Source organism: Musca domestica, unplaced genomic scaffold, assembly GCF_030504385.1.
Source record: "Musca domestica strain aabys unplaced genomic scaffold, Musca_domestica.polishedcontigs.V.1.1 15, whole genome shotgun sequence".
NCBI classification, from domain to species: domain Eukaryota; kingdom Metazoa; phylum Arthropoda; class Insecta; order Diptera; family Muscidae; genus Musca; species Musca domestica.
The window spans coordinates 17,042,893-17,058,405 of record NW_026712207.1 but is presented as its reverse complement, the minus strand read 5'-3'; the positions used below and the strand labels follow the sequence as shown (position 1 = coordinate 17,058,405).

At 37.9% G+C, this 15,513-nt stretch overlaps 1 protein-coding gene across 1 annotated transcript; it reads right to left on the bottom strand.

The window, feature by feature from the left end:
* Positions 1–4,421: 4,421 nt before the first annotated feature.
* On the bottom strand, positions 4,422–11,016 carry LOC101892479 (uncharacterized). The gene is made up of 2 exons (XM_020035092.2): positions 9,791–11,016; positions 4,422–5,206 (listed from the first exon to the last, which is right to left on the bottom strand). The coding sequence occupies exons 1-2, from the start codon at positions 10,524–10,526 to the stop codon at positions 4,473–4,475; spliced, it is 1,470 nt and encodes a 489-aa protein (XP_019890651.2). The 5' UTR covers positions 10,527–11,016; the 3' UTR covers positions 4,422–4,472.
* Between the last annotated feature and the right edge of the window lie 4,497 nt (positions 11,017–15,513).

The following is a 15,513-nucleotide window of genomic DNA, read 5'->3' as shown; positions in this document are numbered from 1 at the left end:
TCTTTGGAATCGAACATACATATCGTGTATGGTGCATAAAATACATGAAATCGGTCGAAAATATATATGGGAGCTATATCCAAATCTGAACCGATTTCAATTTAATTTGACAAATTCATTTTGGCTCCCAATTCCGTTACTTATTTTAAATTTCATTACAATTGGAAATACATGTCGTGTTTGGTCCACCAAATACATGAAATCGGCCGAAAATGTATATGGGAGCTATATCCAAAACTGAACCGATTTCAATATAATTTGGGAAATCAATTTTTTAGATAAAATCTATCACACGTTTCAAATTTCATTGAAATTGGGGATACATAGCGTGTTTGGTGCATCAAATGCTTGAAATCGGCCGAAAATATATATGGGAGCTATATCCAAATCTGAAGCGATTTCAATATAATTTGACAAATTTATTTTCGGATTAAATCCCGTCACACATTCCAAATTTCATTGGAATCGAACATTCATATTGTGTTTGAGGCATCAAATGAACGAAATCGGTCGAAAATATATATGGGAGCTATATCCAAATCTGAACCGATTACAATATAATTTGGCAAACTTATTTTTGTTCCAAATTCCGTTACGTATTCCAAATTTGGAGACTGTATCTTCAACCAATCAATAGATATGTGCATATAAAATCTAAATTTTTGGGAGGTACCTCCGATTCTGATGCTATATCTCCAGTTCCAAGTGGAAATTCAAAAATGTATATAGCCTATGTTACTTTCAGGCGATGTTGCAGTATATATGGAAATTTTGCAGGAAAATCTATTCAGCGGTTTTCGAGTCCATAAATTACAAACAAACAAACAAACAAACATACAAACATTTTCCTCTTTTATAGATATAGATGGATATTAATACATTTCGAAAATGAGATGTTGCCAAATTAATAATTAAAACAAGTAAAAAAGCTGTAAGTTCGGCCGGGCCGACCTTTGAATACCTTCCACAATTTGGATCGATTTTGGCAATTTTCAAAAAATAAAAACCGTTAAAATTCTGTTAAAATCTTAAAAATACCGAATATAGCCGTCATATTAGCGTCTATACGACGACGTGGACGTGCATAGGCAACTTTTGCCATAAGCCATTAAAATACTCAAATGCGAAACTTGAATAAAAAAAACGACGGAAAAGGTAGCTAAAATCATCAAAATACCGAATATAGGGAGGTACCGTTATATTGGGGTTATAGGAAGACGTGAACCTGCACAGACAATCTTTTGTCTTAGGCGGTAGTATCCATTACGAACTTTAAACACTAAATTTGAAACAATTCCGGTGTATAATGACGCTAAAATCATCAATATACCAAATATCGGGAGGTACTGTTGGGGGCTATACAAAAACGTGAACCTACATGACCCATTTTCAATACCAAAAGTCTTGCAGCCATAATACATATTTGAGTAAAATTTCATCAATCTACTTTATTTCGTTTGGAAGCTAGAGTGGTTTCCACAGACGGACGGAAATTTCTAAATCGACATAGAATTTTATGCTGATCAAGAATATATATTTGTTCTATATAATTATATCCACAGCCACATGGCTAGAGAGTGTATATATCATTTGATACGGCCAAAATGTGCCTCATACAAATAACGGTTTTAGACGGTTTTTAGACCAAATCCGTTTCAGGACATTTGAAGTCGATCTAGCGATGTCCGTCCGTCTGGCTGGTACGCACGATAACTCTCGAAGAGAGTCCAAACTTGGTACATCGCAAAATTATTATCAAACATAGATCGATTTCGGAGATGGGCAATATCTGTCCACGCCTTCTGGTACCTCCCCCACAAAACGAAAGAAAATATTTTATTACACAGAGGGAGAAAGGATGATCCGATTTTGCTCCAACTTTGCAAATCTTAATATATGCATTAGTTCTAGGTCAGTTGCGAAAATAAACAATATGGGTCCACTCCATCAAGTACCTCCCCACAAAGGGTCAAAAATTTGAATAATTACAACCCTTATAAAATATGATGTAAGAGTCCAATTGTCTTCAAATTACAAATATCACAATATTTTTACTAACCCAGGGTCTGTTGTGAAGATGGAATATATCGGTACACTCCTTCTGGTATCTCCCCCACAAAGGGTCAAAATTTTGAATAACCATGGAGCTCAAATAACGCGACATTATCACCCGATTCCATTCAGACTTGACAAATCTTAATATTTCTATCAACACAAGATCTGTTATAAAGATGATAGAGATCGGACCATTCCTTCTGGTACCTCCCCCACAAAGGGTCAAAGTTTCGAATAAACAAAACGATTATTGCATCCGAAATAAGCATCCAGTTCTCTTCATATTTCACACATCCCATTATTTCTACTAACACAAGATTTGCTGTGAAGATGAGATATATCGGTGCACTTATAAAAAACGAAATAAGTATCCAACTCTCTTCAAATTTCACACATACAAACATTTTTGCTAACACAAGGTTTGTCTGATATGAATATGCATATATTCCTTCAAATTTTGCACACACCAATATTTTTATCTGTATTTGATGAAGTATGAAAATGGAATACTTCGGTCTTATATCAGTCATAGGTCAGATATTGCTTCGGAACCTCCCCCATAAAGGGTCAACAGTTTGAATGATCATAGCTCAAGATTGGGCGTTTACATCTGTCGGCAAAACCGACTGATACTTTTCTACTTGTTTTCACAGATTTTTAACGTAAGCGTATATTTTTGTTACATTTACAAATTGTCTTTGTGACGTAGGCATCCCGACAATTGCACCATCTTCAATAAAAAAACCTATATTTTTTGTATATTTTTCTCTCAATTATTCGTTTGTTTTTTCTGTTCCGTTGTTTTTTTTTAGCAATATTCCATTGTATTTATACCATACAACACTATGTGTTGGGGGTATTATAAGTTTGATTGGGCCAAAAATTATGTAACACCTCGAAATATTGGTTTCCCACATAGGAAAGTATATATGGATCTTCCTATCTCGCCGAGATGAGTCGATCTAGCTATGTATGTTCGTCCGTTTGACCGTCTGTCCATGTTAATTTGTAATCAAGCTACAGGTCGCAATTATGAACCGATCCTCACGAAATTGGAAATGGAGTTATGGTCAGAATAGAACCCTATTGTTTTTGGAGATAATCGCACGATATTTAGGTGTTGAAATAGACCAAAAAAGGAAAAATTGTGAATATTTACAACCCCATCCAAATCACAAATACATTAAAAGATCACTTCTGACTATTACAGTGATACTAATAGCCAAGAAATCGGATATATAGCAAAATAGGTACAATATATACGTAAAAGAATTGATCTTATTTATTATGCTTATAAATCAAGAACCGCTGGGCCGATCTTCACAATTCCCATCAATTCGGTATGGTCTTTTTCCAGAAAAGCAGAAAATTTAAGAAAATCGCGAAAAAATATACCAATAAAGAACTGAATATTTTTGTTCCATTTTTTTCAATTGTTGCCATATTTTTTATCGCATGCGATTTTTTCAATTTGACCTCCAATTTTGAATTGTAAATTTTCTAAATGTTTACACTCTTCAACACTACGTTTTGAGGGTATTATATGCATGTCGCAATTATCGTCCGATCTTCACGAAATTTTTCATTGGGGTAGGGTCAGAATTAAAGCTTATTGTTCTTAAGATGTACATTTAGAGGTGCAAATGGACTAAAAAAATTTATTTTTTTCTAATTTTGTAGTCGACTTATAAGCCACAATTGAAACTAATCGACACAGAATTTCGGATCGGAAAAGAGTTAAGGACAGGGAAGAAGTCTAGTCTTGGATGACCATTGAATTACATTTAGATGTAAAATGTACCACAACTTTCACAACTTTTGCCAAATTCTCCGTGCCAAAAAAACTAAGGGTAACCTCTGGGCGGGGCTCTTTGACATTATTTCAAAAACGAAATCTTCCAAAACGGATTTGGATATAAGGGGACTTCGAACATATTGCAGTGTTGTAGCGTACATGGTCGGCCCCGCACGACTATAGCCTTTGCTTACCTGTTTTTTTTTTTTTTTTTTTCATTTTCCCGTAATGTCAAAAATACAACAATATCAATGTGATTCAAGACAGTACTTGTCTTGTATAAGCGCTAGATAAGCTTTATCAACAGAGTCGATCCAACAAAAATTTGGCAGCTTCAACTTCTCTCCCCGCATTGAGGTTATGTCCGAATGTAAACGTTTTATTTCTGGTTATTATGTAAACAATCGATTTGATTTCACAGTCTTTTAAAATCATGGCCCAACACAGAACATAATCGCGGAATAGAATGATAGGAACTTTCTTAAAATTCAAGATCAGCATTATTCGGATGGTAGATGTAGTGATTGAAAGGTATTGAGGCAGTTTTTTTTTACATTTTATTCATGACCATAAAAAATAACAATAAATGGAAGGGGGTGGCGTGGTATGGCAAACTTTTGCATTAAATGGCCGGTAAATAGTAACGTTGAGGTAGATGGACAAATTCTTGTTGACGCTTTGGACTTGGGTCAGCCAAAATGATGGGGATGGTGGTTGAACGAACATTAGACACAGCACTGCTCAGGGGGAGAAGGTTATGTCCCTTCAACAGGTTTGTTTGGCGCAGTAGTTTATGCTTCTCCTCCTCTAGGGCAAAACGGGCAAAGAAATCCCTCTTGGCAGCTTCAACTTCCACTGTATCCTTCACAGGCTTAGGGAGTATCGAGGAGGACGTTAGATCACCATTGAGCACTGCTTGGTGAGCTTCCAAATGCTGTTTTCTTGCCAATGCCACTTCGGGTGTATCCGTAACTACGTCCTGATTATTCATGGGCAAGTTAGTGGCCGCCACATGAAATCCGTTTTCATCGGCAATGTAGTCCACCGTTTGCAGTAGGCCAAGGGCATCGATATATGCATAGGAACCTCTTGTAACACCATCCACAGTACGTACCTCCTGCTTTGTGGACAACGGCTCGGAATACCCATAGGAGTATTGCCCCAAAGAGTCCTGGGTGAAATATTGTTGGACTTTTGTTTGTTTGTCCTGCTGCTGTTGGGGTAAAATACGTTTTGTTAACATCATTGGCGTTTGCAGGCGTGTTGAGGGCACAGGATAAACATAGCTTTTGGCCTGAGCTGCAGCCAATGTCAACGTGAGGATAATCAGGGCGTTCATAGTGTCGGGTGACAAAGTTTATTTATATTTCCGTTTGTGTAAAAGCGCTGCTAGCTCCTTCTTTTCAGGAATTAATTTTCAAGACTAGTACTCGCTTCAGAGAACACTGGAATGGATTTGTGCTATGATGGCACAACTGTTCTTGCTTTTATACTGGGCTATCCTGTAATTTGGCCGTCAAAAAGCCACCAAATGAACTTCAGTGACATACACATACGCTTGGTCTTGAGCGGGAGGAAAAAATCGAAGAGCCAGAACACAGAACCATGTTCAACTGCCGTTACATGAAGTTCAAAGCATATTTCGAGAAGGTCATCCGGTTTACTTTTACTGCAAATATTTGTGGCGGCATGGGCCAATCTGCCTGCCACAGCATTCGAAAGCTACCATCTCCGAGATGGAACGGAGTTGATGTCTGTCTTCCTGCCTGGCGTTGTCAAATTGTGGTACTGCAGTTACCGTTTTAATTTTGGCTTCTTTGAACTGTCCATGCGCCTTTTCTTGTTGTTGGTGTTGTTTGTAATATTTCTTTAAATGTTTGACGATCGCTATGATTCGAATTGCCCCAACTCCATCGCTGAGGTAAATCCATTTAAGATTACAACTCCCTGGCTACCGTGGCGAAAGATAGCATGCGGCGAAGCACGTGAATCGGTCTTGTTTATTGACCAGATATCCACACGTTTTATTCGTGCATTGTTAACGTGTTGTCATTGCTGGAGGGGAATTGTTGTTGGAAGTTGGCGCACGCATCTTCCCACACTGGGCGAAATTGGAAAAGTTATTTTGCAATGATGGTAATATGAAATATTATTAGGTCGAAAGGTGTACATTTGCTCATCAAGCGGCATTCGAAACAATTCGACGACCAACCCATTTGAAAAATGTGCAATTTTTTGTTAATTAACGATCGAGAGAGAGAGAGAGAGAGAGAGAGATATTACCCAATGATTCTTAAGGATGTACAGAGAAGTGAAGTTTTTTCTCCTGTTGTTGCACCATAGTATGGAGATCAAAATAATAAAGTTTTACATCCCCACTGGTGAGTACATATTCTTGATCTACGTATCGGGGCACCTGTTCGTATAACTCCAATTAAACGCCACTCTCCAAAATGCGGCAGTTTAACTCACATTTTTTGTACGGAATTTTTTGTTTGGAACTTGTTGTTTTGTTTGTAAGTTCGATGTTGATACCTTAATACAAGGTGGCGCTAAAGTAACCCTCTTATCAGAAAAACCTATGCATTTTACTATTGGCCCCTAATGTCAGTTCTATTGTGACATTTTTGTAGTAAACACATGTGAAATACGCGTTATTAAACAATGTTACGCTTCACTGATCCAGAACGCGGAATATTGGTGACTATTTATTTGACCAATTATCGGTCGGTGACTTTGGCACAACGTGAATTTCGTGCGACGTTTAGCCGCTCGCCTCGGAGAGACTGGCACAACAAAATATGCTGCCAGTTGTGGCAGACCCCGGAGTATCCGTTCTGCTGAGAATATTGCTCCTGTAGCCGAGGATGTGATGGAAGCGCCATAGACATCGACCAGACGACGTGCCACGCAAATGGGTACCAGTCGACGGTGTTTACAGCGAATTTTGGTACAAGATTTGAAGATGTTTTCATCTAAGTCCAGATGGTGGATCAGCTGTTAGCTGCTGACCAACAGTAGTGTCTAACATACGCTCAAGCCATCCTTAATCAACACCAAGAAGAACATGATTTTTCATTAAAAGTAATCATGAGTGATGAGACCCATTTCCATCTTAGCGAGAACGTTAATAAACAAAATGTACGCTTCTAGGCACCGAAAATCCGAGTGTAACCCACGAAGAGTCATTACACCCGCTCAAAGTCACTGTAAGGTGTACTGTTATCGCTGGAGTAGTCATCGGATCTTTTTTCTTCAAAGACGTCGCGGGCCAAACAGCTACTGTGAATGATGGGCGCTACTAAGCAATGATCAACGACTTATTTTTACCGCAACTTGATGAGTTAAGATTTGAAAACATGTGGTTCCAACAGGACGGTGCAACGGCATACACTGCACGTGTCGCAATCGATATGCTGAAGGATGCATTTCCCGTGCGCCTAATCTCCCGTTTACTCCAGACTTTTTTTGTGGGGCTTTGTGAAGTCGCGGTTTTCTGTCAACAAGCCTCAGGCTCTTTCAACTCTTAAAGACAGTATCCGTCAAGAATGTGGGGATATATCGCCGGAAGGGCTCAAATGATAATAAACTGTGGCGGCGGCCAAAACATCGGATGTTTACTTCTGCCCCACCTTGAACAAAGCTCATTCTAACTTTTATTGCTCGCGGTTTGAATCCCGGCACTTCATACATATTTGGTTTCAAAGGGTCTCTTCTCCAAAGTGGAGTATGAAACGTAACTGTCATTTGTAAGAAATCCTCCACTGTGTAACACCGATATCATGTTTTCCACAAACTTGAATGCACTACAGGGTACTGCAAAACGGAATAGAGGTTTTCTTTAAAGAGAATGAAGTGATATCACTGTTGACTGAAAAGACATTCTGTTTCTTTGTCGTTAGGCATCATATGAAAAAGATGATTGATTCAGTGAATTATTGTGAATTATTAAATAAATTGTTTGAATAAATAAGCCAACATTGTATTAACTGTTGATATCTAAGCCAAACTAAGCCAAATAACTTTGTTAAGAAAACATTTCCTTGAAGAATACCCAAATTCACAATTGATTACAAAATATGTGTGTAGATCTGCCCAACTGTGGCCTAGAGTAAATGACATACATATATTTGCGCCACCCTGTTGAACTTCAATTTGTTATCGCTTACAACAATGCCAATTCGTTCGCCCATTAATCTAAACGATGGCGTCTGTTTGATTCAGTTGTCTTGTACAACTTTGTTGAGATGTCCATGCAGTGGGTGCATCCGCATAAATCCCAGCTTTCAGTGAATTGAAAAATCACATTAAAATTTTTATTCACAAATGTCCATACAAGCATGCAACACATTTTTTGGCTATCATATCTTTCTGTTGCTGGCATTAAACTTTAAATGTTGTTGGCCGGTCTTTCGGTCATAAACTTAGCGCTGATTGATAAACTATATTAATGATAATGCCAATTATGGAAAACAATGGGTCTGTTCATTTATGCAATATGTTGCAGTGTTTGTCCTGAATGTGTTTGTGTACGCTAAAGTCCAGCCAAGTTTTGCATCCGACACAACATAAGAGAGTCTTCCATTTAGCACAAAACAGTTGTAGTGATGCGAAATTGTCTTATAACACCTTAGAAAGTATATGCATGTAAAAAAGTATAAAATTCTACAATAATTTGCATCTGTCCGACTACCCGACTTATATAGAATTTATATTCAAGAGAGAATTTGTCAATTTGTCATATTCAATAGCATTATTTGACGTTTGTATTTCTTTCCACCAACAAATGTCCATACGGCTGTTGTTGCAAGTAGTTGTTTAACAACACATTCTGTTATTTTAAATTTACATTAGGCAATTTCACTTGCGGCAAGTCTCTGTAAAGGAAGAGGTAAGGGGATTGTAAATTAAGAAAAATATCTTTCTGCCTTTACGATACCCTACACAACTATCCATAGAGCTATCCATAACGAATAGATGTTTTTATGGGGCATTTATGGGAATTAAATCATTCCAACTATGGTCGTTTTGGAATGCGTATTATGGCTTTAAAGCACTTATAATTTAAAGCCGAATAGCACTAATATATGGGAGATATATCCTCTTTTGAATCAATTTCTACTCAATTTGGCGGAGGCATTTATGTTTGAACCAATACTAATCAAAATCTATCCTGTTTGAGCTGATATTACACTTTTTTGGGAAGAGTAAACGTGAAATCGCATGAAGATATTTATAGGAACTACACATATTCAAACCTGAACCGATGTCTATAAAATTAAGCAGAGGTATTTCTATGCTGAATCTGATAATTGGTTGTGGTGATTATTTTACGGTGTGAGGTGACGGATAAAACATGTATATGGACATATAGCTATATCTTAACCGATTTCACCAAATTTGATACACTTTCCTCTAGGATGAACCGATCCCGATAACATTTGGTAACATTTTTTCCGTGCTATATTTGATATATTTCCCCGAACATCGCTGAGACCTGTACTTTGTTTACTAAAATATATGGACAGAACATAAATCATCTCAGAATATGGGTGTATCTCTCTTCCTTCTGTGTGTTACAAAGAAATGCACAAAGACACAGTGTGGTGTAGGATAGAATGAAATATTCAATGAAATAACGCATTCTTAGAGAACGTCAGAACTGTCTCAGTGCTACCTTCTTAGTAAAGACAGCCATCTTATGCTTACCGAACTAGAAAATAATCTATATCAATATTTTTCCACATCATGATCATGAGTGCTTACTACATGAACATAATACATGAGATAATCTTTTTCAAATATTTTTCAAAATTTAAACAATTATTTGCATTAATTTTTTAGAAGTTTATGTTTATTTTTGTGAAATAAGCCCAAATTGCAGCTATAACTTAAAAGCAATATAAGAAATCCAATCCATCCAAGTGTGTGGTTAATAATAAATGTACTGTTTACTGAGGGGATATCCAAATCCGTAGACCTTCTGCAACAGTGATTTCGTGGCCACTTGCAAACCGGCAACAGTCAATGGCCGGGCTACAACCACATTTCTGGACGCAAGCGGACTCACATAAACACCCTGGGTCGGGGCCACCTTAATGGTATCCGCCAAGGACTGAGGCAATTCCATAGAGCGAACATGGGCTGCAACTGGAACAGATTTTGGGTAAGCGGCTGCAGACTCTGCCAAGCGCACCCCACCCCTCGGATAAAACGCATCACCAGACTCGCTAGCTGGGTTAACTGACTCAGAATCGGAATCTGGGGAAATGGAATTTGTGGTATCGGCAGCTGTGGCAATTGTATCGGAAATTGTCGATTGGTGGCCAATTGGCTTTGGCAGGTTCGTGGCTGCGACATGAAATCCAGAGTCGTCGGCCCTATAGTCAACGGTTTGTAGAATACCTTCAGCATCACGATAGGAATACGAACCTCGGGTTACTCCATCCAATGACCGAATTTCCTGTTTGCTGGACAACGGATCACTGTAGCCATAGGCATATTGGCCCAGTTCATCCTGAGTGTGGTATTGTTGCTGGACGGGAGTGATGACTGTGGTACCATGGCTGCCATAGACATATGGATAGGCACGCAGAGTTGGAGTGCTAACCAAATAGGACACACTGGCAGCTTGAGCTGCTGCCACCAATGTTGCCAATGCTAAGCAGTATCTCATTGTAGTTCTGTCTGCAAAAGAACACTTTGTAAGGAGTTTGTACTTCACAGCAACGTTTCCCGAGAACTTATGATGCCAACTGACACTGTGACAGATCCTTTTATACCCACCCAACCCAATCGGTCTGATTCTGATTGGCAATTCACGATGCTAAGTTTTCCAACACCTTTCCATTGTTTTGTTCGCTTCTATTCTGTCTCCATGGCATTCTTAGCGAAGTTCGCTCAATTCCTTAGATGGTCTATATTTAGCCATGGCTATGTTCTCCTTTGCATATTTATGTAGCTGCCACAATTTAGAACATTGCAATGCATTGCCAGGCATTCTTTCTGTTTGTGTGTGTCGTCGGTCTGTTTGTCTTTGCAGTTAGTGTAGCGCATGCGCGAATGCATGGATCACAGACTCATGATTTGAACGGGGATATCCACTTCTTTCATTTGCGTCATCGCAGGAATGATGTGTCGTCGCTGATTGCACTGCATTGTGTGGAGTTCCACAACCAATCAGAAGCCATAGAATAGAGGATAATTACCAAAGGAAATCCCGATGATTAGATGATGACGAAAAGAATAAAAAAAATGCCATCAATTTGACTGAAGAGGTATAGAAAATGCATTTATCGAAAGGCATCAGCAATTGCCAACTACCGTTTCCTCTATTGAAAATTTCATATTTCACTGGGCCCATAAAGGTACGTATTTTTTATTTTACGTACGTATGTCCAGATTGATCTTTAGAAAATCTTTATTTAGAAATATAAAGGAGTTTATTTCATCTTTGTCGTCTCGTATATTTTGCTTCTGAAATAATTCGCAGCTGGCAGTGATTTTAATGAATTCATGTTCCCAGTCAAACAGATTTAAAAATCGAAACAAAACAATGCAATTAGTAGTTACTGTGCAAAGAACTCCCAAACATTGTTGGCTACTTTTGCCTGAGCAGCCGTGATCTCAACTTTGTCTTAAAGTGGCCTTAAACAAGAATGTTTTTTTTTTTGGCGAATTTGTCTTTCACTTACCGAAAATTATTACAGGTCAAACCATTTCAGCAAATGAATAAACCTCAACCCCACGCTGATGCTCGAGACCTCCATTGTGTCCTTTATAGGAGACAAGTCAATGGACTAAATACATACAAATTGGGAAGAAACAGCCATATATATTTCAACGGACGTTAGCGGGAATGAAATACATGTCGGAAGCCTGATGTGATGTTTGGATACACTCAAAGAATTAATGTGGCTTAACTCGATTGCATGGTTAGCATAGATGGCCTGTCAAAAAATTGTGAGCTATATGACATAATTTTCCGACATATCATACATACGTCAAAAATGTCGTAAACCTAGATAAATACATAAATAATGAAATTTTTGAAAAATCTTTCAAAGTAAATAAGTGCCTGATTGCCAATTTTCGTCTTACGTCTTACTGACCAGAAATTATCAGATTTAATTCCATTTCTTGATATACAATAGGTATACCCTTTTTGATATAAAATTTCACTGCAGGGCAATGTGAACATATATTTTGCCGTTGTAGTTAATAAAACGCCAAAGGCGATGGTTCGGAAACTTTTTTTTTCGGTTAAGGAACAGCGACACCACGTTAGATAATATATTCATATATTTCCTGTTTCCTAAAATTGTAAAATGTAGAATACTTAATGTATATATGCTGTTTGATTTTAAAATAATTTATTGAAAATTAATTATTTTGTTTACATTTTTGGACACATAACTCTGACACTTGTATTACGTACAAGAACAAATTTCTATGTGGTTGTTGTTACGATTGTTGTACAGCAACACTTGCTGTTACCTGTATTCTTCTACCATGGTAAAAATCATGGATTTTATAAGATCTTCTTGGACAAGAGAATTGTTTGAAGGAACTTGTGACAGGTATAAATTGGATTTCAAAAATATTTGTTAAGGACTTCCTAGCAAATGCTCGACATTTTTGATGGGTTTTAAACAACTTGATGCCAAGAAATGTTGGAATTAAAAAGAAAAGTTTTAAGGATAACTTCTAGATAAGTTTTCCCTTCATCTTTTGGTTTCTCTTTAAAAGTAGCTAAAAACCCATCATTACACTCTTGCCTTTGGTGAGATAAGGTGAAAAACTAAATACGACCATTTTCTTCGAGTGTAGCGGCACAAAAGTCTTGTTAATCACAAATCGAAGATGTGTAACGGTTAAGTGTTCAAATTAAATCCGTGGGTACATACATATGTGAATGCTCACTCGAAATAGCATCTCCTGCTATTTGCCAGAATATTTAGTTGGCATTAAGGCAAGAGGGCGGTCGCTGGCGGTTGTTGTCGGCGTTGCTGTCGATTAGGGCGCATTGAAATGCCAACACCATTGGAGTTGAGAGTAAATGAACCGCAAGCAAACAACATGACATGACAATCCAAGGCAAGTGAAGGCCAAGGACTGCATCAGTTTGCTCATGCACGGCAGTCGGACCGACCGACAGACAGACATACCGACAAATGAATGTATCTTAATACCTTCTCTTCATGCCAAGGAGCAATGTTATTGCCATGATGATGTCAGGAACAATTTGCAAGCATTTTGTAGCCTGGATTGTCACCTCCACGCCAGCCAGCACTCGATGTTAACGCGGTTGTCACTGAGCTCAGCAAACGACAGTCACCAGCCACAACAAACAAGGCAAGACGAAACAGATTTACCGTAAATAGAAGTTGACATCAGCCCATTGGGTTTAATGTTAACATCTCACGCTCGAATGGAGCAGCTGCCGCCAATCCCGATTGGCCAAGTGTTGATCTCACTTGAAAATTAAGATCACTTTGTGTTGTGTGGAAACGACAAGGCAACACCAACAACATCATGCTTTAATTTTAAACAAATTTTTATAAGAAAAAAAAATGGAAATGTATGACAAATGAAAGCACCCATGGAAAGAACAACAGAATCGCCTATTTCGTTCCATGATTTTGTCTTCCTTGTTATTTTTGGGAATAAACTTTCCAGGTCTATAGGTAGGTAGTTGGTATTGTTGTACCACTAATTAAAACAGGGATGGCTTGCTATAGTTGGACATTGGTACGCAACTCAAAATATGAGGATAAAGCACACCTTGGCAAATATCGATACCGAAATTCCAAATTCCATTTTACTGCAAATATGAGTGAAACCGGTAGGAACCATGATCAAAGTTACGCGGAATTGTGAACCTTCACACAGGATCCGTTTCTCTATGTCGGCAAAAAATTCGTGACTGTTATATGGGGGCCCTATAAAAGCATAAACCAATTTCAAAAAATGTCATAGACAAGTCCGTTGGAAATTGTGGTCGAACCCATAAAAATTTCTGATACCCAAAATCAGTAAATACCATTTTATGGGTATTTACCTTTTTTTGATAATCCAAATATCAAATTCTGGAATTTCTGTTGGAAATTTTCGCAAAAACACCCATCCACATTGAATCGGTGAGGACTATACCTAACTGCAGAAAAATATAACATATTTTCGCAAAATGTCAGCACACAATCGATATTTAAATATATTAAATTTACCATTCCGATCGCAACACCTCGAAATATTTGCCGGATATCCGGCCATGCCTACTTCCATTTTTGTTGTTATTATAAAAACGGGGTGAATACTTTGTTAGAGGGAAAAATGGCAAAGTTTACCTATTTTCGCCTTTATAGATTTTAGTCACCATATCTAACTTAATTTGCTGCAGTTGGACATTTCCACCCTGCAAAAAGACCTATATAAATAGGTCCAATCTTTGCTATAGCTCTTGACTTTCGGTATTTTGAAGCTTCACATTCCTCCAGATGGGATCGAAGAGACTGCGGTATTGTACATTTAATACCACGGTGCTTCACGATAAATACAAAATACAAATATGTATGCTCGTATGTATGTGTGTGTGTACATGTAAATTGCCTTGAAATAGCAATCTCGCTACTTTATCTTTATTTAGGAATTTCGGCAATACTTTCTCAAGTGGCGTTTTTTTCCAAGTTGATCTTGACTTTTTGTGTTTCCTTGACAGTCGGAGTAGCGTATATCGAAGCAGAGAGCAGTATGCGAATCGTTTAATCTCTCCCTTTGGTACCAACAGACAAACAAAATGTTTAATGTAACTTTAATGCCAAAGGCTGGCCCCATCGACAAACAGTGCACAACAGATCAAGACGCAACTCTATTTTGACCGTTCATGTCGACTGTTATCTGTTGGGCATGTTCCATAATAAATTTTGCAAGGAACACAAACCGAAAGAACCAAGTTTATGTTCTCGTTAGGGGGAAAATGTGTAGCCACGAATATGCAGGGCATTTGTATGTGTCCCAGTTGGCCCTGGGATCCGTTTATAAGTAAGTAAGGCGTTGCAATAAACATTAACGCATTTGATAAAAACCCAAACAATGCATACATACATACTTAGTCGCAAGTACTTCATTCAGCCAGCCAAGTAGCCGGCTTGAGCTTTGTGCTCTGCCCATTCTTATTTTTTGTCAGCTCTAATGGATTTTTGTGGTACAAGAAAATGTGTTGTACTCTTAAATCCAACTGACATCTTTATTAGAGGACAAGGGCCTAAAATACGTTGGCCCACAGCCCACCTGTCTATTTAATGTCCTGGCAACGACAAATTATGGCGGTCTTTTGATTTCGCAAGACAAATGTTTGCTGCTCATGTAAGCGAGAATCAAAAGCTATGCGTTAGTCTACGTGGGGAAATGTTGCAAATTTTTTTCATATCACGTTAAGAATTATACGTCGTTATAAATCTTTGGAGAATTTTTCATAATTATTCTTGGTGATAATATCTGACATATGTTGTAAAATATGTTGCAATTATGTATTCTCGAACTTGGGTAAAAAAATAGAAGTTGTTTTTAAAATAACCGAAACCTAGGTATTCCCTGCCTTACCCCCTTCCATCGCTCTCCACTAAAAACAAAAGTTGTTTTTATAAAAACAACAATAATGGGAT

What these genes read in the sequence shown, in the direction of transcription:
- LOC101892479 (XM_020035092.2), bottom strand. Translation starts at nt 10,526, where the DNA reads ATGAGATACTGCTTAGCATTGGCAACATTGGTGGCAGCAGCTCAAGCT. An exon ending in CCTCAGTAAACAGTACATTT is followed by an intron (nt 5,207 to 9,790) that starts ATTATTAACCAC and finishes AATATAAATAAA; the next exon opens with CTTTGTCACCCGACACTATG.